General features: G+C 39.5%; 1 protein-coding gene across 2 annotated transcripts in view; it reads left to right on the forward strand.

Annotated features, from left to right (window-relative positions):
• ANKRD13D (ankyrin repeat domain 13D) overlaps nt 1-22,915 on the forward strand; it is an 860,392-nt gene that overhangs the window by 212,086 nt on the left and 625,391 nt on the right. Inside the window, exon 2 of one of the 2 annotated variants that reach the window (XM_044084174.1) lies at nt 20,614-20,749. The exons of the other annotated variant lie outside the window; for it this stretch is intronic. Within the exon in view, the coding sequence (XP_043940109.1) occupies nt 20,614-20,749 (136 nt within the window). The remainder of the gene's footprint in view (nt 1-20,613; nt 20,750-22,915) is intronic. 2 annotated transcript variants of the gene reach the window in all.

Consider the following 22,915-nt stretch of genomic DNA (forward strand, 5'->3'; position numbering starts at 1 on the left):
CCAGGAAGAAAAGCTCCAGAGTTACAAAAATATATGGAAGTTACAAGAATAAAAACATTTGCTAATAGACAAAAAAAAATATCTAACAATGTAAAACAGGTAACCGATGATCATACTGATTACAGATTATATACATTGTTGGCTAGCTATGTATATAAGGCAGGTAGTCCAGGAGAGATTGAATTTAAAGTAGAGAGAGAGGAAGATAGTAAGGAGTGATTTGGTAGCAGTGAAGGAGAGGTAAGAGTGCAACAGTAGTTGTTGACCATTCTACTGGTGAGGAGATAGATATAGTAAAGGACAGTTAGGGGTAGGAATAGGAAAAGGATTTAGTGAGGAAGAAGGGAGAGTGAGTTTGGAAGGAGGTAGTGTTAGGTACTTGTAGGAGAAAAGGAAGTGAGAGACTGGGCTGGAGAGGTGGGTTAGTCGGGGGGGGGGGTGCTGAGAACAGAGGCAGAGTTTATTTAAGTTAAGGTGATTTCTCACAGTGTTTTTGAATAGAAGTTTGGATGTAGTGTTACATATGTCGAGTGAGAGTTTATTCCAGTGTTTGGCAGGGTAATAGCTGTACAGGTTTTTGTCTATGTTGAGTTTGGGTTTGGTTATGGTCAGAAGGTGTTGGCCAGAGCTCCGGAGTGACCTAGTTGGGGTGTAGGATGAGATGATGGGTGATATTACTGGACAGAATGTGGGCTGGTATAGAATGGAATGGATTATTTGGAGCTGGGAGAGAGTAAGGTTGTGAGGGAGCTCTAACCATTTCAGTTTTTGTAAAGCAAGACAGTGGTAAGAGGAGTAGGGAAGCTCAGCGTCAAATTTTGCTACTTTGTTAAAGGTGGATTCTAGTTTGGTCGTAAGAGAGGTCTGCAGGTTGGTGAGAGTCCGAGAGCCATAGAGAAGGGTTGAAAAAAGGTAGGCATGTGATAGAGCAATTTTTGCTTGAGGGGAGAGAGAGGTTTTGTTTCTGTAAAGAAGGCCGAGTTTTTGGTGGGTTTTCTTGATGATCTTAAGTGCATGCTGGACAAATTTTAGCTGGTCGTCAATGATGACCCCAAGTAGTTTAGTGCGATTATCCACCATAATGGGTGTGTTGTTGTGGGAGGAGATGGAGAAGTTTGGTTTCAGGTGGGTCATTGTTTTTGGAAGAAAGAGGAGGAGTTTGGTCTTTTTTGGGTTTAGGATTAGATGGTTTTGGTTGAGCCAGGTCTCGATAGACAAGAAGGATTCCTGAGTTTTAGACTGGAGTAAGGGAAGTGTGTCTGCAGTAGTGATGACTGTGGAGTCATCAGCATATTGCATTAGGGATGAGTGAGGAGTAGAGCTAGATAACTGATTGGTGAAAATGTTGAAAAGCAGTGGTCCTAGGATTGATCCTTGGGGAACTCCCATCAGTACTGGAAGATCTGGGGAGATAGCTGAATCCCATTTGATGGACTGGGAGCGGTTACTAAGATGACTAGCGAACCAGGAGATAGTGGCAGGGGATAGGGTTTAGGTGGGAGAGTTTCTGTAAGAGTAATGGGTGGTGGACAGTATCAAATGCTTTTGATAGGTCAAGAAAGAGACAAGACGCAAGTTTATTTTGTTCCCTAGCTTGAGCAATAATATTTATGAAAGAGATGAGAGCTGTAGAAGTGCTGTGGCCAGGACGGAAACCATGTTGGGTGGGGGTAATTAAGTTGCCTTGGATGAGGTGCTGGAGAATTTGTTTGTGTACACATTTTTCCAGGATCTTGGTCAGGGGAGATAGTATTGCGATAGGCCTCTAGTTAGTAAGTTCAGTGGAGTTTACCACCCTTGTGGATAGGTATAGTGTAAAACTTTTTCCAGATGACTGGGACTGTAGCTTCAGTAATAGATCTGTTTATGAGGATAGTGATGGGTAGGGCTATGGAGTTAGCAGCTAGTTTTAGAAAAAGTGGAGGGAGACCATCTATGGAGGGAGAGCAAGGTTTGAACTTAAGGAGCAGTGATTCTATGTAAGAGGTAGATACTGTTTGTAGGGTGAAAGTTGGTGAGGGGTTAGGGTGATTGGGGGGGGGCAGGAGAGATGGTGTTGGTGTTGGAGTGGTTCATAAGTTTGCTAATGGACTCAATGAAGTAAGAGTTGAAGTTAGTAGCAGTTTGGAGAGGAGTAAGTGTTGGGTTTAGGTGGGGGGCGAATGGCTTTCCTGGATGTAGGATATTGTTTATAGTATGCCAGAATTTTTTGAGTTTAAGGTGTGATTTGGGGGGGGGGTTATTATAGTAATTTTTTTTTTGTCATCTTTGTTTGATTTCTTAGCCTGGTTACAAAGTTGTCTGTATTGTTGTAGGTGAATGGGCAGTTTTGGTTTTGATCCACAGTTTCCATTGAGTGTCTCTCTGTGCTATTAGTGAAAGAGTGGAGGGAGTAAGCCAGGGAAAGACAGTGGATTTAATCCTGATCTTACATAAGGGTGCCAGGGAGTTTAAAATGCTGAGGAATGTGATGTTAAATCCCATGACTGCTTCCTCAAGAGGTAAATGTTTGAGAAAGGTCCAGTCAATAAGAGAGAGCTGATAGTGGAGTACGTTTGGGTCAAAGTTTTTTACCTTATGGCAGGTTTTAAATATGTGGGGTTTGAGTGTGTGTTGGGTAAAGTGGAGGACTTTGGTAGGAGAGTGGTCGCTAAGGGTATTGGGAAGTGATATTTGTGAGGATGGGATACAAGGATCCAATCAAGTATGGAGAAGTGGGTAACAGATTTGGTGGTGTAGGTTGAAGTTCTGACTAGTTGGGAGAACTCTTACTAGATTTATGTCAGAAACTATGCCAGTGGCTGGTGAGTTGAAAAAACTGTAACTTGCATATTCTGTCAATGAAAGTGCATTGCATTACAGCTGTTCTAATCAAAAGAAAACATCTCTTACTTATTTAGTTATTTATTTCAAGTTTGATGACCGGGGAGGTCCACTGGGCTCAGGGAGCCCGTTTTCAGTGGAGGCCCGGGGAGAAAACCTCCGCATTACATAGTTTAGTTACAAATACATAAAGAAGACGCATTTACAATTACATTTCATGTTAGAGAACAGGAGTAATTCTTTGGTTACATAGCATCTAAATATTTAAGACACAGTAATGACTTAATTGAAAGTGAGAGTAATGACTTAGTTGAAGAAGAGAGAAAAGGTGGAGTGTGCTATTCACAATATGTACATTTATGTGCTATTTACAGTATGTACATTTATGTGCTATTCATAATATGGACATTTATGTGCTATTCACAATATGTACATTTACGTGCTATTTACAATATGTACATTTATGTGCTATTCATAATATGGACATTTATGTGCTATTCACAATATGTACATTTACATGCTATTTACAATACGTACATTTACGTGCTATTTACAATATGTACATTTACGTGCTATTTACAATATGTACATTTAAGTTCGGTTGGCCTGTACTCAGAGGTTTTCCTGTTTGAATCTTCAGACGCTGTCATAAGCACTAAGACATGTAACACACTATCAAACTCCATGTAAGACACTGTCATAAACTCTCTGCCTCCATGTACGATGCTGTCGTAAGCTCCCCGATTCCATGTAAGACACTGTCATAAGCATTCAGACTCCATGTAAGACACTAACATAAGACTCCATGTCTTTGTGAGTCAAAGGTCATGTGAAATTCAGTATCACACCAGGAATCGGCATTAACCACTGTGGCTGTTTTCATGCCAGGTCACACTTTTAAAACCTGAGCCTTTTGGTCACATCTAGCCATATGGTGAATGCTACGCTCACGTTTTTTGTTTATTATTATTATTTTTTTTTTTTAGTAAAGAACAAGCATCTGCTCAAGGGGCAAAATCTATAAGGAGCCATAGTATGAGCTGTTTAAATATTCCACTAGCTCTTGGAGTCAACAAGCACATCTAATATTTGACTGAAATGGCTAATTGCCAGACTGGCTGCTTCCTCTACCTGTAATAGTTATTGCTGTATAGTTTACTGAGGATGTCTCTGGTGAGATAAAACACCACAGTGTACTTGTGTCTTGTCACTTTTGTGTTGGGACATGAATAAACGAGTCTTTGTGGGTTCTGTTTAAGCAGCTTTATTTTATTCAAAAACATCACTATATAGGCTTACTGACTATGACTTAAGTAACTTATTTACAAAACTAACAACTGTGACTGGCATGCTGTCTCTCTCTGGCTGCTTCTCCAAAATGGCACTTAGGGATTGCATGTGTCTGGAATTTATACATGCACGCACAGCCTCGCATGCTTCTTAAAGATATAGCACGCACATGTTACACTCTGATCTACATGTCTGTAACCTGCTTATTAAAGAGAAGCAATGCAGAGTCTATCCTGGTTGTGGAAAAGTAGATCAACTCATTTTCCTTGGAACGTTCAAAGGAGTTTGCTTATACTGTCTAAATGTGCTTTGTGGACTTAGAAAGTGCATATGACCATGTATCCCATGATGTCTTGTAGGAGATGCTGCAGCATTACAGGGTTTCAAAACCACCACTGTGTGCCATTCAGTCCCTGTATTTGAGTTGTGAGAATTATGTCCACATTCTTGTTAAATTAGATAAATTCAGGGTGGGCATAGGACTCCACCAAGATGGTGTTTTGTCTTTCCTTCTATTTGTGATTTTCATGGCCAGGCTTTCAAGTTGCTACTAATGTCTACTCCATTCTAAGGATGTGAAGGTGTCAGCTTTGCTGTTTCCAGATGATTTTTTTTTAAACAACAAACATCTTTATTAAACCATCACTTATGACATAAGCAATCGTACATTTATATAAATTAAAATAAACTGCACCGACACAATCCTAGTTGCAAGCATTTTGCATCACAAACCATACTGTCCTCTTAGCTTTATGTGATTATGGCCTCCTGAGTGCACTGTAGTGATTTGCTACTTTAGTGTGAAGCACTTCGGATAAAAATCAACACCTCTAAATCAGTGGTTGTGTTTTTTCCCAGTGAAGAAAAAACATAGATTGCCCTCTACAGGTACTGGTGTTGGAATTTAAATATTTTGAGGTCTCATTCATAAATGAGGGCAGAAGATATTAGAAGACTGACTAGCAGATGGGTTCATTAGGGGCAACTTTACAAGCATTGCACTGTACTATGGTGGTAAAGCAAGACCTCAGTTGTAGGACAAATCTTTCAGTTTAGTGGGTAGTCAGTGTTCCTTTCCTCACTTACGGCTATGAGCTTTGGGTGGAGACTGAGAGAATGAAATTACCTATACACGTGGCAGAAAGGTTCCTTCACCGGGTATCTGGACTTATTCTGTATGTTAGAGTGAGGAGTTTGTCAGTTTGGGATGACCTCACAGTATGACCCCATGCTTCAAGTGCTTTGACTGCTCCAGGTTGGGAGGAGGTTGTTGAGATGGTTTAGGTAGTTCTGTATATAAAACACGGACCATTGGGAGGAAACCCAAGAGGTGATTCAGGGACTGTATCTCTATCTTCCTGGAAATGCCTTGGAAATATCATGGGATAAGCTACAGACTGTCACTGTACATAAGAGAATTATGGTCCTACTCAGTTTGCCGCCACCCTGCCCCTCAGCAGTGCAAACATGATTTAAAAAGTGGATGGACAAATGTGTAATAGTGTGTTGTTAATTTTGCTGAATTTGGCCATTTTGGTGACAATTTACAGAAAGTGACTGCAGATGAACTGTAGTGCCTCATTTCACTTAAATATTTTATACTATGCATTTGATCATGATAGACCGGTGAACATATACCTTTTTTCAGTATTTTCTGACTTTAGATATTTTAAAGTTATCCAAGGTTGCTCAGCTGAATGTCTTATAAATGTGGTTTGCATGTATACACATTAGTAATGCAGTAAATCCTGCTCATATGTTAGATTTAGTTTATATGGTTAAACATCAATAAAGCAGTATAATTCAGCAGACTGTAGTGTGAAGTGCCAAAAAAAAAATCTTCTTAATGCTCAGCCTCAGCAATTGTAACTCTCGGGATATGTGGTGGATTCTAAATCTTTGAGGTTCTCTGGAGTAAGGATTTTCAAAGAAAAACTGCTTGCTAAACTCAAATAAATGGTTTTCTAAAATTCTGAGAAGAAATAACTGGCTGCAGCTGGACAGAATAAAAATTCTGCTTTGGGATCTAAAAAATGGTCTTGTATAACATTTTTAAGCTTTTTTTCGCTACCCTGCATCATCCCATGACCTTCCGCCATGTGCCTCTATCTATTGTTGGGTGTGGTAGCTACCCCTTAATTCCACTGGCTTATCTGATTCAAGCTGAGACTGGTCTAGGAGGCTAAGGGCATCCAGAGGGGTCTTGCCATCAGCTTCTGCGATGGAGTTATTCACCTTTTTGGCCTGCCTGTTCCACCCTCCCTATGTAGGCTGGGTAGATACTGCTGAGGGGTGGGAGTACAAGGGACATGTGTTGTGTTTTGCCCCACCTCCTCAGCAGGTTACCCATGTCATATGTTCATGTGTGATTACTAGGCTAACAACCCTGGGGGGCCTTTTTAAGCTTAGCCTTGCTTCCCAAATGTATCGGGCAAGTTTTGAGACACTACGGTTATTTCTAGGGGTATAGTTAGGCTTGGGCATGGGTGTTCAACTGTTTACAGGCTTCCTGTGGTACTACAAACATAGATCAGACCAAAGGTAAATTTCTGATTCCTCATCCACTGGGCCAAAATATGCTTGAATTGGGTTAGGGAAGAACTCTTGTTTCAGAGAAGGTGTAATCTGAGACACATACCTGTCCATCGAGCATATCTTATTTATGTTGCAGACAAGATTTAGATCCCTAGATTGGGTAATTCTGGTGCTGTTTGCTTTGTGAGTGTGCATGAAGTCTGTCAGAGTGAGATCAGAGGATGCTTTGTTGGCCAGGTGTAGATTTCTTCTCAGCAATCTGTAAGAGACCAAACAGAGGGACTGAGCTTTGAGGTGGTCTCTTATGCCCTGTGTGGGCACTCCAGTTGCTGCATATGCCTGGTCAGATAAGTACAGGAGGAGGCATTGTTCTCATTGATTGGTCTGATGATGGCCGAGTGCAATGGAGCAATGAAATCCTTGGATCTAGATGCCATACCCTTGCTTAGAAATTGTGCAACATAGAATGATTTCCTTAGTGTCATAGACGCATGACGGTCAAAGGCCAGGTAACTGTATACATGTGTTTCAGAATTCCTAACTACTAGATTTACGGGTAGTTTTGATGGGTAGCTAGCTGTCTTCCCAAAGGATACTATTATGCATTTCTAGACACTGAGTTTTAGACCTCAGATGTCCCCATCCTGTTCCACTGTTTGGACTGCATTCCTCCATGTCAGTATCTTTGGCCTCCACCAGAGATTACTGTTGGGAACATCCACATAAACATCTTTTCTCATTTTATTTTTAAGAAAAAAATCTATATACATAGTATTTTTTCTTTGTTAAATGGATAAACGTAATCTGACCAATGACTTGCTTAGAATCGTACAGGATGCAAGTGGAAAGAGAGAATCAAACCCAGGATGAAACTTGTTAGAAGCTCATATCCATAGTCTTCTGTACTAAATGCCTTCTGACAACATTTTATAGTGCCTCACTGAAAAACTCTTTCACTTGAAAAGAATAGGACTGGCATGTTCTGCCTTGTGCAGCAAGACTGAGACCAGGAAGGAGGCTGAGCAGTTGCAGTCTGCACAACTGTCCTTATGTCAATTCCCAGTGGATATACAGACTGAGTGGTCTTCAAGCAGTTCCCAAAATCCACTCTCAACAAAACTGGTGTTTGGCTGCAGTGCCTGCACAATGCAATACCATTTTCTTTTTGGCTGCAGTACCTGTGCACTACAATGCCATGTTGTTTGGCTGCAGTACCTATGCTCTACAATACCATGTTGTTTAGCTGCAGTACCTGTGCACTACAATGCCATGTTGTTTGGCTGCAGTACCTATGCTCTACAATACCATGTTGTTTGGCTGCAGCACCTGTGCATTACAATGCCATGTTGTTTGGCTGCAGTACCTATGCTCTACAATACCATGTTGTTTAGCTGCAGTACCTGTGCACTACAATGCCATGTTGTTTGGCTGCAGTACCTATGCTCTACAATACCATGTTGTTTAGCTGCAGCACCTGTGCACTACAATGCCATGTTGTTTGGCTGCAGTACCTGTGCTCTACAATACCATGTTGTTTAGCTGCAGTACCTGTACACTACAATGCCATGTTGTTTGGCTGCAGTACCTGTGCACTACAATACCATGTTGTTTGGCTGCAGTACCTGTGCACTACAATACCATATTGTTTGGCTGCAGTACCTGTGGAGTACAATGCCATGCTGTTTGGCTACAGTACATGCGCACTACAATACCATGTTGTTTGGCTACAGTACCTACGCACAAGAGTGCCATGTTGTTTGGCTGCAGTACCTGTACACTAGAATACCATGTTGTTTGGCTGCAGTACCTGCGCACTGGAATACCATGTTGTTTGGCTGCAGTTACCTGCGCACTAGAATACCATGTTGTTTGGCTGCAGTACCTGTGCACTGGAATACCATGTTGTTTGGCTGCAGTACCTGCGCACTGGAATACCATGTTGTTTGGCTGCAGTACCTGCGCACTAGAATACCATGTTGTTTGGCTGCAGTACCTGCGCACTGGAATACCATGTTGTTTGGCTGCAATGCCTGCGCACTGGAATACCATGTAGTTTGGCTGCATTACCTGCGCACTACAATACAATGTTGTTTGGCTGCAGTACCTGTGCACTACAATGCCATGTTGTTTGGCTGCAGTACCTGAGCACTACAGTCATATCTCTCCCTCTTAGTGCAAGAAATCTAGGCAAAGCCCAACAAAATGGGGGGTCAAAGGCCCCGAAATTGGGACATACTTTAAATATTTCTCTTATAAACTTAGAAAGTTGCTAGAGTAACAGGGTTTGTTTTAACACACATTTTCTGAAGGACATGAAGTCTGAAACTCAAATGTTTGTCATTATGTAGTGACTTTAGTCCTCAGATCATCCTAGTAATTTGCCAGAAAACCACAACTTTTATGGGGAACAGACCAAAAATATGAGCCAAAAATCTGGATATTCTGTGAAAATTTGAACAACTGAGAGGTATGACTACAATGCCATGGTGTCTGGCTGCAGTATCTGTGCACTACAATGCCATGTATAGTGTGTAAGGAAGAAGAGGTGGATTTAACTATATCTGATGCCTGGAAGGAGAGGGAAGGTAGGTGCAAGCCTTTTTTCACAGATAAAATGGTAACTACCATGTGTAATGCTCCTAGACTGAATAATGATGCATTTAGGATTTCTTTACAGTACTCGAGTGACATCAATAGTTATTGCAGCATTATTAAACGTAACTAGAGCATATTACACACTATAGATGAGTTAAAAGGCATTATAAGTGACACTCCACACTTCTCATTTAGGAACAGTAAATCTCTTAAGAAACATCTATGCTATAAGACTCAACAGTATGTGCCCGGGGTTGAATCTAGTAGACTGGTACTTTTGCATGCAGAAAGTGTTCAGCATGTAGATAGAGTCACAATGCGCAGTCGTATATCCATCCCACCCTTAGGTTCAGAATAGAACTTGATTTTTATGCAGATTGCAGATCCACGAACATAGTTTACTTTGCTTTCTGCCAGATTTGTCACGCCTTTTATATAGGGAAGATGAACAGATGTCTAAAGGATAGGAGTTTAGAACACTATAGAGATATCAAGAATAAGACAGATGCAAATGCCTTAGCACAGCACGTTAGGAAGAGTGGTTTTGAACACACCTTTAAGTTCATGGTTTTACAGGTTTTAGATATTAGCATGAGAGGTGGGGACTTAGTTAATCGGACAGAAGGAGCAGAGCAGAAATGGATCCTGCTTTTCAATGCTGAGAAACCACCAGACAAACTAGTAAAAAGACAACCTACATTTATATCCAATAACAGCCAATCAAATATTAAAACTAATTAAACACATTCTAAAACATTGTAAAAAATGCAAGACTGTCTTGCGAGTGCCCTAAAAGCTACAACCTAAATACACAACAATAAAACATGCTAAAAAATTCTAATAAACATGAGTTAAGAACATACATAAAATATATATTAAAAACATATACATCCATTCTTAGTGCTTCAAAGGACGTGACTTCAAAAAGGACTTTAAAATGAAAGTTTAAGACAGATGAGGAAGTTACTTTATGATGTGACTACATACATATGCATGTATTTCTGGCAACACTGTAAATGGCATAATAGAAAAAGTTTCATTTTTAGTTTTTGATTTGTTCATGACAAGCTTAATTAATAAAGATCTTTTTAAATATTTTAACGTTGATCATCCATTGATTCCAACCATATATGGCCTTCCTAAGATCCACAAGGATCTAACTTGCCCACCCATGCGGCCTATAGTCTCTGGAAAGGGTTGGTGCATGGAGCCGATATCTATATTTGTTGAAAAGACCCTGGACTCCTTGCTAGGAGACTGCGAAACTATACTGAAAGATACTAAATCTTTCTTAGAAAGATTACACTTAAGGTGTGCAAATATTGTAGATGAGTTTGTGTGTGTCACGTTTGACACTGAGTCTTTGTTTACGGTGATCCCTAATGATTGGGGTATGGAAAATATTAGGGCTTTTCTGAATGACAAAAGATGTTTTTCAGATGAAAGAGTGAAGCTCATTTGCTCATTTCTTGATATAGTGCTGGAGGATAAGGTTTGCGTTTTTGAGAAAGAACTTTTTCTGCAGAAGGATGGAGTAGCGATAGGCATTGCCTGTGCTAACAGCTACGCCAACCTAGCGTTGATGCAATGGGAGACTACCAACATTCTGTCAAATAATGTTTTTCACCAACATATTATTTGGTATGTTTGTTTTGTGGATGACCTGTTTCTGTTATGGCATGGCACTTTGGATGAATTGAAAGCTTTTATTGCTTGTATGCATACGACAACTGGGTTTCTAAGGTTCACTTACTGTTACTCATTTGACGTAATTGAATTCTTGGATGTTAAACTTAGTAAGACTGATCTGAGAAATGTATCTATGAGTGTATATAGAAAACCCAAGAGGAAAAATAGTTATTTACATAAAAACAGCATGCATCCTGCCCATGTTTCACGCAATGTGTTAAAAGGTAAGGTTTATCGGTTGATGAGGCTACACAATGATGACTTGCAGTTACGTGAGGCTTTAGACTCCCTTAAGATAGAATTTTTAAGTAGGGGCTATAAGGAAGAAGAGGTGGATTTAACTATATCTGATGCCTGGAAGGAGAGGGAAGGTAGGTGCAAGCCTTTTTTTCACAGATAAAGTGGTAACTACCATGTGTAATGCTCCTAGACTGAATAATGACGCATTTAGGATTTCTTTACAGTACTCTAGTGACATCAATAGTTATTGCAGCATTATTAAACGTAACTGGAGCATATTACACACTATAGATGAGTTAAAAGGCATTATAAGTGACACACCACACTTCTCATTTAGAAACAGTAAATCTCTTAAGAAACATCTATGCTGTAAGACTCAACAGTATGTGCCCGGGGCTGAATCTAGTAGATTGGATACTTTTGCATGCAGAAAGTGTTCAGCATGTAGATACATTCGCATTGCACAGTCGTATATCCATCCCACCCTTAGGTTCAGTATAGAGCTTGACTTTTACGCAGATTGCAGATCCATGAACATAGTTTACTTTGCTTTCTGCCAGATTTGTCACGCCTTTTATATAGGGAAGATGAACAGATGTCTAAAGGACAGGATTTTAGAACACTATGGAGATATCAAGAATAAGACAGATGCAAATGCCTTAGCGCAGCACGTTAGGAAGAGTGGTTCTGAACACACCTTTAAGTTCATGGTTTTACAGGTTTCAGATATTAGCATGAGAGGTGGGGACTTGGTTAATCGGACAGAAAGAGCAGAGCAGAAATGGATCCTGCTTTTCAATGCTGAGAAACCACCAGGCTTAAATGGGGCTTTCACTTTAAAGCCCTTTTTGAAGTCACGTCCTTTGTAGCACTAAAAATGGATGTATATGTTTTTAATAGGTATTTTATGTATGTTCTTAACATAGGTTTATTAGAATTTTTTAGTATGTTTTATTGTTGTATATTTAGGTTGTAGCTTTTTGGGCACTGCAAAGACAGTCTTGCATTTTTTACAATGTTTTAGAAGGTGTTTAATTGGTTTTAGTATTTGATTGGTTGTTATTGGATATAAATGTAGGTTGTCTTTTTACTAGTTTGTCTGATGAAGTGATAAGTTAATCTCAAAAGTGCTTACCTGTATTTTTGGTCAATAAAGAGTTTTTCTTGTGTTTCAGCCTGTCAGGCTTGGTATCTTTTTTTATTTTTTGTTTGCATTTGTTATAGTTACTGTGCCGTTTCCTGTGCCTGTTTTTTTTGTTTGGTTTAATATTGACAGCAACCCCCTGGGTTCCAACCCAGTGATGCAAGACTTGGGAACACAGGTTGATCTGAACTTTGACCACCAAGTTTCCATGGTGGTAAGGAAAGCTTTCTATGTAGCGCACCTCATAAGCAAGGGCATAGCATCCAGGTCAAGGGATGTTATAACTCCACTGTACTCGACACTCATCAAACCACTAATGTATAATGCACCCTTTTGCATGAACCTCACCAGGCACTTGCAACATCTGAGGAGACCTCAGAGGTTTCTTACTAAGAAAATACAAGGACTCCACACTATGACCTAGGTGGACAGGCTGAAATCCCCGTCACTTTACTTTTGTATCTTATAGCCTGCTGAGAAGTGACTTGTGCCTGGCCTATAGGGCAATATCTGACCCTGCCCTAATGGAAATGCTGGACATCCTCAAGTCAAATGGTACACTGGATATACCATGAAACACAGTGAAGACAGTCATCAAAAAGTGGAGACAATGTGAGACAACAGTGACATTGCAAAGAACTGGATGTCCCTCCAAAATTGATTAAAAGACAAGATGTAAACTGGTCAGGGAGGCTGCCAAGAGACCTACAGCAACACTGAAGGAGCTGCAGGAATTTCTGGCAAGTACTGGTTATGTATTAGATGTGGCAACAATTTCTCATATTCTCCACATGTCTTGACTATTGGGTAGGGTTGCAAGATGGAAGCCTTTTCTTACACAGAAAAACATCCAGGCCCAGATAAAATTTGCAAAACAATGCATCAAGTTTCCCAAAAGCATTTGGGAAAATGTGTTGGGGTCTGATGAGACCAAGGTTGAACTTTTTGGCCACAATTCCAAAAGGTACGTTTGGCACAAAAACACTTCGCATCACCAAAAGAACACCATCCCCACAGTGAAGCATGGTGGTGGCAGTATCGTGCTTTGGGGTTGCTTTTCTTCAGCTGGAACTGGGGCTTTAGTCAAGGTGAAGGGAATTATGAACAGTTTCAAATACCAGTCACTTTTGGCCCAAAACCTTCAGGCGTCTTCTAGAAAGCTGAAGATGAATTTCACGTTTCATCACAACAATGACCCCAAGCATACATCCAAATCAACAAAAGAATGACTTCACCAGAAGAAAATTAAAGTTTTGGAATGGCCCAGCCAGAGCACAGAGCTAAATCCTATAGAAAATCTGTGGGGTGACCTGAATAGGGCTGTGCACAAGAGATGCCCTCGCAGTCTGACTGAACGCTATAATTAAATCAAAAGGTGCTTCAACAAAGTATTAGTTTAAGGGTGTGCACACTTATGCAACCAGCTTATTGTACATTTTTTATTTTTTATATTCTCCCCTAACAGGTTTGTTTGTTTTTCAATTGAATTGTACAGGTTATAGGTCACATTAAAGGTGAGAAAAGTTTTGAAATGATTTATTGTGGTCTCATTATTTATATCACAAAAACTTGGCATTTTACAGGGGTGTAAACACTTTTTATATCCACTGTATTGGTACTAAACACACACAAACATGTACACACTATTTGAAACTCTGCAAAGGTTGACTAATGCTCCAGTTAATTGAACCATTTTCCACAATAACCAAAAATCAGATGAAACTACAACACTACAAATACCTGGGTGTCTGGCAAAGACTCATGTTGCAACTTCCAGGGTCATATACAAATAACTAAAGCCAAACTTATCAAATTCCCTTTCTAGGCAAAGAGATTTTTCACACTTACTCTCCTCTGAAGGTAGAATAGCTATTTTAACAGTCCTTCTTCCACAGTTTAAGTATGGACTCTGTCTTGTTGCTTCCTCCTCAGAAAAAGAAAAAAAACAATTAAACTCTGAAGCCACTTAAAATAATATTTGGTACTCCATTACGATAACACCATTTTTCCTTACTATCAAAAGCCCCACTTCGATCCTCTATCAACCATTTTTCCTTACTATCAAAAGCCCCGCTTCGATCCTCCAACAAACTACTAATTCAGACTAGCAAAATTAATAACACAGCCAGTGACTCTCACTTTGCAAACTCTGTAAGTAGATCCTGGAACTCTCTTCCAGCTGATATTACCTTACTTTCCACCTTAGGTCAATTTAAAACTAGACTCAAACAAATTTTGTCACTTAACTGGCTATGTCACTGTATCAAGCCTAGCTAACTCTCTCTAGAATGTGTAAAAATCTGTTAACCAGTTTACTGTGTAATTTAATTTAATCCTGATTTACACTCGGGATTAACTCTAACCTGTGGAATTTGTTTAACTTGCTTACTTATGTAATCTCTGTAAATAGTCTGTTTGTATTATGTAATGCTGGTATTATGTAATGCTGTATCTGCTTACCCTTGGAGCTTTTCTCCCCGGGCCTCCGCTGAAAATGGACATGCATCCAGTCGGACTATCCCGGTCAACAAATGTAAAATAAATAAATAAAAAAATGGCTTCCAGTAAGCTAAAGAACCACCCTACTAACAGCAGGATTCCACTGTAAGCTACTCAACCTAAACTCATTTCCTTTCTTCGCAGGTAGAATTACAGCATGAACAACCCCATACAGCCTTATATTCTCACCCCCCATGTTTGCTAACTTTTAAAACTTGCATAATATGCTTTTGTCCCACAGCAATCATTATCTGCATTAGGCCAAAAAATATGGCAATCCCTTCTAAAACACACTCAGTCTTTGTCCACCTACCCTAAGTTTCACTCTGAAGTAAAACAGCACCTATTCAAATAATCATAATGTGAAGTTTCCACATTAGAGGGATCACTTAGCTTGAACAAGCACTCTCTCACATCCTTACCCACCACTTAATTTACATTTGTAAACTATGTAGGGGCATATTATCCTTACTCTCGTTATCTTTACCCCCTCCCATCCTTTTTCAATCCCTCTCTGCTCATAGTTGCTCCTTCCCCTGCATTCCTTTTTCACCACTTCTCAGTGCCTCTATTTCATCCATTCTCTTCTTTCCTCCTTACAGACAGATCCTTTTTGGTACATTATATGAAGGAAAATACAGTTACTTTTGCAGAAGTCAGTGTGTGAACAATGCAAACAGGTATTATGTTTGTACACAACAGCTCTTTGCTGTCTTCAGAAATTGACTGTTATCGTTTAGGTCAGTTGCAAAAGCATGATCATGGCTGCTTAAATCAATGCACAGAATGCTTACATGCCCAGCCAGATAGTGATTTGTCTTGCCAAAGAAGCCAATCAAATCCATTGTTTGCAATGTGGTCCCCCCCCAACACTTTGCCCCACCCTGTCTACAGCTGTAAAGGGGAGGGTGATTTGGGTGAATTTGGAAAAAATTCAGCTTGAAAGAATGTTAACAATGCCCTTGAGGTCAGAGAAGGCACTACCCTGGAGATAAGCTCAGTAATTTGTACTATTACATCAACAAATGAGACCATCTTGAGGGACTTCTGTAGGGCAAACCTAGACAACATATGCACATTCCCAACAATCCCTTGTAAGTAGATTCAACTGGGAGATCTGAAGCATTCATGTCTGACTTATTTATCAGCACCTAAACAGCTGCATAGAAAAGTCAGTTACCTATTTACTATAAGTGCAGTGTTAAATTCTGGAATCTATCCTATCTCTCCAGTGCAACTGTTGTACAAATAAATTGTATAACAAGAGAAGGACAATAATAAAAAATTGCAAGAAATTACCATCACCCTATATCAATAGTAAGTTGAAACATGTTAGCAAAGAATTTAAGAGCACTACTAGAAAATGTAAAGCAGGATATGAACTTATGGTTACCACAGATATCAAAGGAAACTACAAAATCTTTCTTCAGCAGTGGAAGAATATTATAGCAATAACCCACGCCTGGGTTTGGGTAATGCTGGTTTTACCCACTGTTGGTATGGTTTGGTCACAAGGGCAAAGCCCGAGTGGCCAAACAAAAGACAACCGTGGGTAAATCCAGCATTACCCACACCCAGAAGTGGGTTATTGCTATTATACAATGACATTATTTAAGGAAAAAAAATATTTACTTTTCTTAAATAATGGCATTGTATAATGCCTCCTTGCTGCCATCCGCAGCTGTCTGGTATTCTGCGGCAGTTCTGATGTACTGCGCATGCATATGCTTATGCAGTACATCAGAGCTGTGGGTGGAAGCAACGGAGAAAGCAAGATATCCGTTGCTTTTTTTTAAAGCTGTCTCGCTATGTTAAACCCATTTAACATAAAAGCAAAGGAGAAAGGAAGATCTCCATTACTTTTTTTAAAGCTGTCTCGCTATGTTAAACTCCTTTAACATAGTGAGACAGTGTCTAAAAAGCAACAGAGATCTTGCGTTCTCCATTGCTGTAAAAAAAAAGACTTGTACTAATGGAAAAAGGTATAAGTCTGATTTACAACATGCACGCTGACCAATCAGCGTGCACGCTTTGGAATATTAATGGGGGGTCATTGTATAATAAGGAATAATACCCAGCAGTGCACTGAGATCACCAATAATATCACACATTCCAATCCCAAGAATATAGCCAAAATGTTAGCTGACAAATTTATTGCTAACTTTACCCTACCCTACCCATGTTGTTATGCCCACTATCCCTGAAAATTTAGTTTATCCTGTACTCACCTTGGAACATGTCTTGGAATCTCTGTCAAAGTTAAAAGTAATAATTCCATGGGATCAGACAGCATTCCAGGTTACATTCTCATTAATGCCAAGTGTACATTATCTGAGCTTCTAGTTAAACTGATAACCTCAGCCTGCCTACAGGGATTGTGCCTGGCACCTGAAGAATAGCCACTGTGACTTCTGTACCCAAGAGTGGTCCCTGTACAGACTCAGGTAATTTTAGGCCTAATAGCCTCCTCAGCCTTATATGCAAAGTATTGATAACTTGTCCTAGCAGAGCTCATTTATGCAGATGTAGGCAACTTGACTGAACTAAATCTCACTCAGTTTGATTATGTGAAAGGCAGGTCCTGCCTTCTGAATCTAGCAAACTTCTTTGAAAAGGTTACAGAAGCAGTGGGCAGTGGTCAATCTGTGCAAACTGCTTATCTTGACAGTCCAAAGCTTTTGATAGTACTTCACTTGCTGGCATAATTGAAAAACTATGCAAACATAATGTAGTCGCCTATGCTGTCTGCTGGATTGCAAATTGGCTATCCAACGTAGCCAGGTTGTAAAAGTTGCTTGGACACTCTCTGAATGTAAAATTTTAACAAGTGGGGTGCCAGAGAGAGCGTGCTAGTTCCCCCTTCTGTTTGGCATTTAATTTGCAGGCATCCAAGCCAATACCCCAGAAGTTTGGTTGACCAAGTTTGCTGAGGACTGCAAATGGGTGCTGTTATTCAATTATCTATTGATAGTAAACCGGTCCAGCAAGGGTTGGAATATACCCATACCTGTTGTTCTAAAAATGGTCTAACGTTAAATGCAAAAATATTCACCAAGTAGCATTTGGCAAAAAAGCTGCTGCCTTGTCATATGTTGTAAATGGTACTCATCTTCAGATAGAGATGGTCATAACATACCATACTTATGTGGAGAACTCTCATTCTATCATCATGTTTCCACTATAGTCAGGAAGTCTGTCTGTCTGACCAATTTGACCATCAGTGGAACATCTTCAAGAGGCAAAGAAATCATTCTGCCCCTGTGTTCTTCCCTTATCAGACCCATGATTGAATACAGTGCACCCTTTTGTATGTATAAATCCAAACATATCACTCAAGTGGAAAGGTCCTAAAGATTTCCAAGAAAATTAAAAATGTTGAATCCTTCAACTATCCCAAAAGATTAGCATGACTCTCTCCTTATACTCAGTAGGCCTCCAGCTGCTCTGTGGTAACCTGTATCTAGCTTTTCAAAACATGAAAGACATAATCCGATTTAACCCTCTACTACTTTGTAAAAGTAGTGCCTATGCAAACATCCACACTAGAGACCTAAATCTACACCAAAACATAAACAAAACATGTCGGAGAGAGAGAGAGAGAGAGAGAGAGAGAGAGAGAGAGAGTTTCCTAAGATGACGTATTCCCAACTGATGGAATAATTTACCACCACAGTTCAAAGTACTGTCTATCTTGGCTACCTTTAATAGGTTCATAGGTAGGTACTAGGCTATCGGCCCAAGGGCCTATGTAAGCCTAACCAGCAAGGTTCCATAGCTTATGCCACCCAAGAAAGTTATTTTCCTGTGCCACTGTCCAGCAGAGACACAGACGTGATCCCTGGGGTGTATTTTTCCTATTTCCCATCCACTCCTCAAGATTTTTTTTGAAGAGTGCTAATGAAAAACTTTGCTTGACATAGATGGGTAGCTTGTTTCAGAGTATAGGAAGTCTCTGGGACAGAAATCTATCCCTCCAGCATGTCCTGTTTATTGTGATGACAAGGTTTAGGTCCCTAGAGCATGTAGCTCGGAGGGATTGGGATTTCTTTAGGTGTAGCATGTCCAACAGCTCTGGGTTTGACATAGTTTTATATGTTAGGCAGAGATCACCTCGGAGTAGGCGATATGCTACAGAGTAAAGCTGGAGTTTTTTGAGGCGGTCAGTGTAGGGCATTTGTTTGAGGCCAGTAATCCTCTTAATGTTAGCCATGATGACTGGATAGGCAGACACAAATTTACACCAGGCTTATCATGTAAGACCCTACTTGATTTTGGATGATAAGCAGTTTTAAGTGCCTGACAAGGGAGTGAAGAACTTTTAAGTTTGTTTTCTTAAAGTTGTGTATAGCTAGGTATCTTATGGTACCTATGATCGCTTGCCTAAAATTCCTATGTTTCTGCATCTGTCTAAGAGGGAGTAACGTTGAGAGGAGTAGGCAGTTGTCTCAGACACAAGGTTTGATAAGGATCTTAACAATTTATGATTATAAAGAAGGTCAGTAAATAGGAAACTATTGTTTCTAGAGCCATTCCTGAAATTGGAGGAGTTATTAGAACTATGAAGCATGTTTTCCAGAAGGTCATGTTGGTAGTGTATATGCATATATATATATATATATATATATATATATATATATATATATATATATATATATATATATGGAACAAGTTTACTGTAATTACTCTGCTGTTGTCAAGGATAAAAAAGGTGTCAAATTCAAATGTTTTGTTTAGGCTTCCACCATTCAGTAGTGCTGTCGCTGTCTTGATACTATCTGGACGAAAATACTTTGTTATCAACTGTATGTCACCAACAGTTGGGCATGGAAGTACTGGTAAATATGTTTGGACAGACACTTGTAAGTAGGAACTAGATTATGTTGTTACCTAAAGAAAAGCAATGCCACTTTTTTGTGTTTGTATTTTACCAGGATTTGTTTTATCAGATATATGTCATGCATGTTGAAATTGCAGCCTGCTGTGTGTATAAGACACAGGCAAAATAAAAATAGTGCAGGAAGTAATTATATAAAAACACAAGTTCTGTAGAATTGCAGATTTTCTAAAGATATTTACATTTCAGTCTGTGATGGTAGTTGAGAGTGGAAAGGATGGGCAACTTTTGAGAGCTGATTCATAAAGATGCTGGATCGCTTCATGTAATGCCTTTTAGTTGGGGTCTGCGCAGACAGCTGTTTGAGACCAGAGTTTCAGGATAAAGTGAAAGAGAGGGGTAGGCATCATGTAGCTATGAAATAACATGAGTTGGAGAGAGTCCTTGTCAACTTAGGTCCATGGAGAGTGGGAGGCAGAGAGAAAAAATACTGAAGATGGACGGAAATCTAGCACCTTCTTAGAACAACTGAAGATGAGGATGTCAGTCTGGAATATCTGTGTCACAATGTATAACATGATTATAACCAGGGATAATATGACATGGAACTGAGATTAGGGAGCAAGTCAGAGGGAACCTGTAGAGGAGAAATACGTGAAGTGTGTACTAAATGGAAAAAGAAGTTTAATACAGATTTTCCTAACATACCAAAAAAGTATATATTCTAGGACTGTACTGCTTTCCTAAATAAACCGAACATTGAAACAAGAAGATTGAGAGGAATTCATTGTGTTCCATTTATTCTGTAGTCAGTGTTAAGTATTTTGCTAGATTTCTTCATTTTTAGAGGTGGTGATGTGAAATGATTAACAAGCTTTCACATGTCTGTGCCCCATAAAGTTGTGTTTCAAATACATACCTGGGCTACAGAATTAAATTGATTCTTATCTACTCTCTTTTTCAGCATGATATTGACTTGGTAGATCCACGAGGTCGGACTCCTTTGCACCTTGCAGTCTCTCTAGGGCACTTGGAAGCAGCTCGAGTCTTGTTACGGCACAATGCCACTGTGAGCAAAGAAAATGCCAGCGGCTGGACGGGTATGTAAGAGGAGATGCACTTTTCATGTTACTGTCCTTTATGATTACTTTCTCCCCAAAACTTACAAAACAATCAAGTTAAATCTCCAATAGGACAAGCAGTGTGTCTGTACTAGTGAAAGCAGTATGGGTGTTAAGATGCAAAGTTGTACAAAGGAATCCATTTCATATTACTGCCCAGTGGGAAAATGGTGAATTATAAAGCCCTGCAGGTACTGCATGAAGATTTTGGTGGTGGTGGTAGCAGTTTCATTAACTAGATGTGATGTTGGCTCTATGAAGAAAATTTTCCAAGGCTTAAAAAAACGAAGAATCAAATCAGGTGTCATTAAAGCAGTTATTTAAGGATGAAACTACCTTGGAGAAGGGGAGGGTGGCAATTATGTTAAAGATTGCTAACTGTACGGTTCTTTTGTGCAGCAGTAAAAAACGCACATTTTAAACGTTTTTGTTTTAGTTAAAGTTAGTAGTGTGGTTGTGCCAGTTTCAGTATTACAAGTGCAATTAAAGCTAAGCTTACTTTTTTACTAGTTAGTTTACTCAAGAAGCAGAGCTAACTTTACGGTATTTTATTTTATTTATTAATTTATTTATTTATCTACTTGATTGAGTGGACTCTACCAAGGCCCTTTTTCAGCTGCAGCTTGGAATACTAATCAATGCAGTAACAAAGTTGTAGAAAATTCATGCAAGCCATTCAAAAATAAGCACTTGAAAAATAGTACAAGAAAAAGGTAAATATTAAATAAACGGCAGAAAAAATACAGTTTCTGCAAGACCATCCTATAATCTAAACTGTTGCATGACAGGTCGTACGTAAGCAGTGACTGGAAAGCACAGTAATGAGACAGTTAAACAGTTGTCCTTGTAACGCAATCACAAGAACGTTCTACAATGTTCTAACAACAGACTAGAAGATTTTGACTGTGACTCAAACAGAATTCCAGATATCTAGAGTTGAGTTGCCACATTTTCAGTGGCCTAGTAGGACATATATAGAAGCTTGCATTCCAGCTTTATTTTATGTTGATGATGTAGTTACCTGGACCACTCACAAATCCACTTATGATATGATATTAAGAAAAGCCTTTTCATCAGCCTAGACAAACTGCATTAGCTGCTTGCTATGTATGACTAGGTGAAAAACGTTAAGTAAACTACTAAATATAGTGAATAAGAGGGAATGATATATGAAACCATGTGGAGCACCAGGAGAGATGAGAAGAGTTTCTGAAAGAGACTGATTCAATGTCCCTAAAAGACTGCTGACTTGGGTATCTGTAAACCCAGCCAAGTGTATGGCTGTTGAAAACCTAGTGCTTTAATTCACAAAGTACTTAGGTGTATTGAAGTGAGTCAGTTCTTTTGGAAAAAAATCATTAAAAATTGCCCTAGTCAGGTTACCCTACTCTGTGTTGGCTATTGTAAAATGTTAGTAAGGTGAGTACATGGTGTTAGATGTATTATACCTTTTGTGGAAACCATGCTGCCACCTCCAAAGGCACAGCTGCTGCCCTTTTGGGAATTATAGACAGAGGTACAAAAAGCAAATTTGCTGTGTAGCATCATGTTTGATGGGAAACTGTTGTAGGGAGTGGTATGATAGTGGTAGATCTGCAAGTATACCAGTTACCAGGTAGGGTCCAATACGATGTTAGAGTAGAACTGAAAGGAAAAGTCCTAAGAGAAATGTAGCCTTTAGTAATTCAGCAGACTCCTGATGATGAAGAATTACCTATCTGATACTGAAGGATGAAGAAAAGCTGCAAATATTCTTCCTGGGATAGACAAAGAAATGAGTAGGATTGTGTTGGGAGGGAGAAAAACTGTAAATCAAAATGCTTATCAAAGTGTTTGCAATAACAGGTAGGAAGGAGATTATTCGGTTATTAATGGACAGAGCACATTCTTAAATGCTTTAGTTTATCCAATAAGACTAAAGACTATTCAATGATGATACCTGCAGGTTCCACAGATGTTCAACTTTGACCTTCTTGATTAATTTTGTACACCTCTTCCTTATTATGCAGAAATCAACCCAGCTGGTATGATCACTAAGAGTCTTAAAAATAGTCCAACCCAACCTGTTTTTTGTCTTTGATTATGTGTTGAACGTCAGGAGACAGCCAAGGAAATAGATAATGTGCAGTACTCCAGGAAATATTG

This window comes from Protopterus annectens, chromosome 9.part0 (assembly GCF_019279795.1).
Source record: "Protopterus annectens isolate FY-2018-M chromosome 9.part0, PAN1.0, whole genome shotgun sequence".
NCBI lineage: Eukaryota > Metazoa > Chordata > Ceratodontiformes > Protopteridae > Protopterus > Protopterus annectens.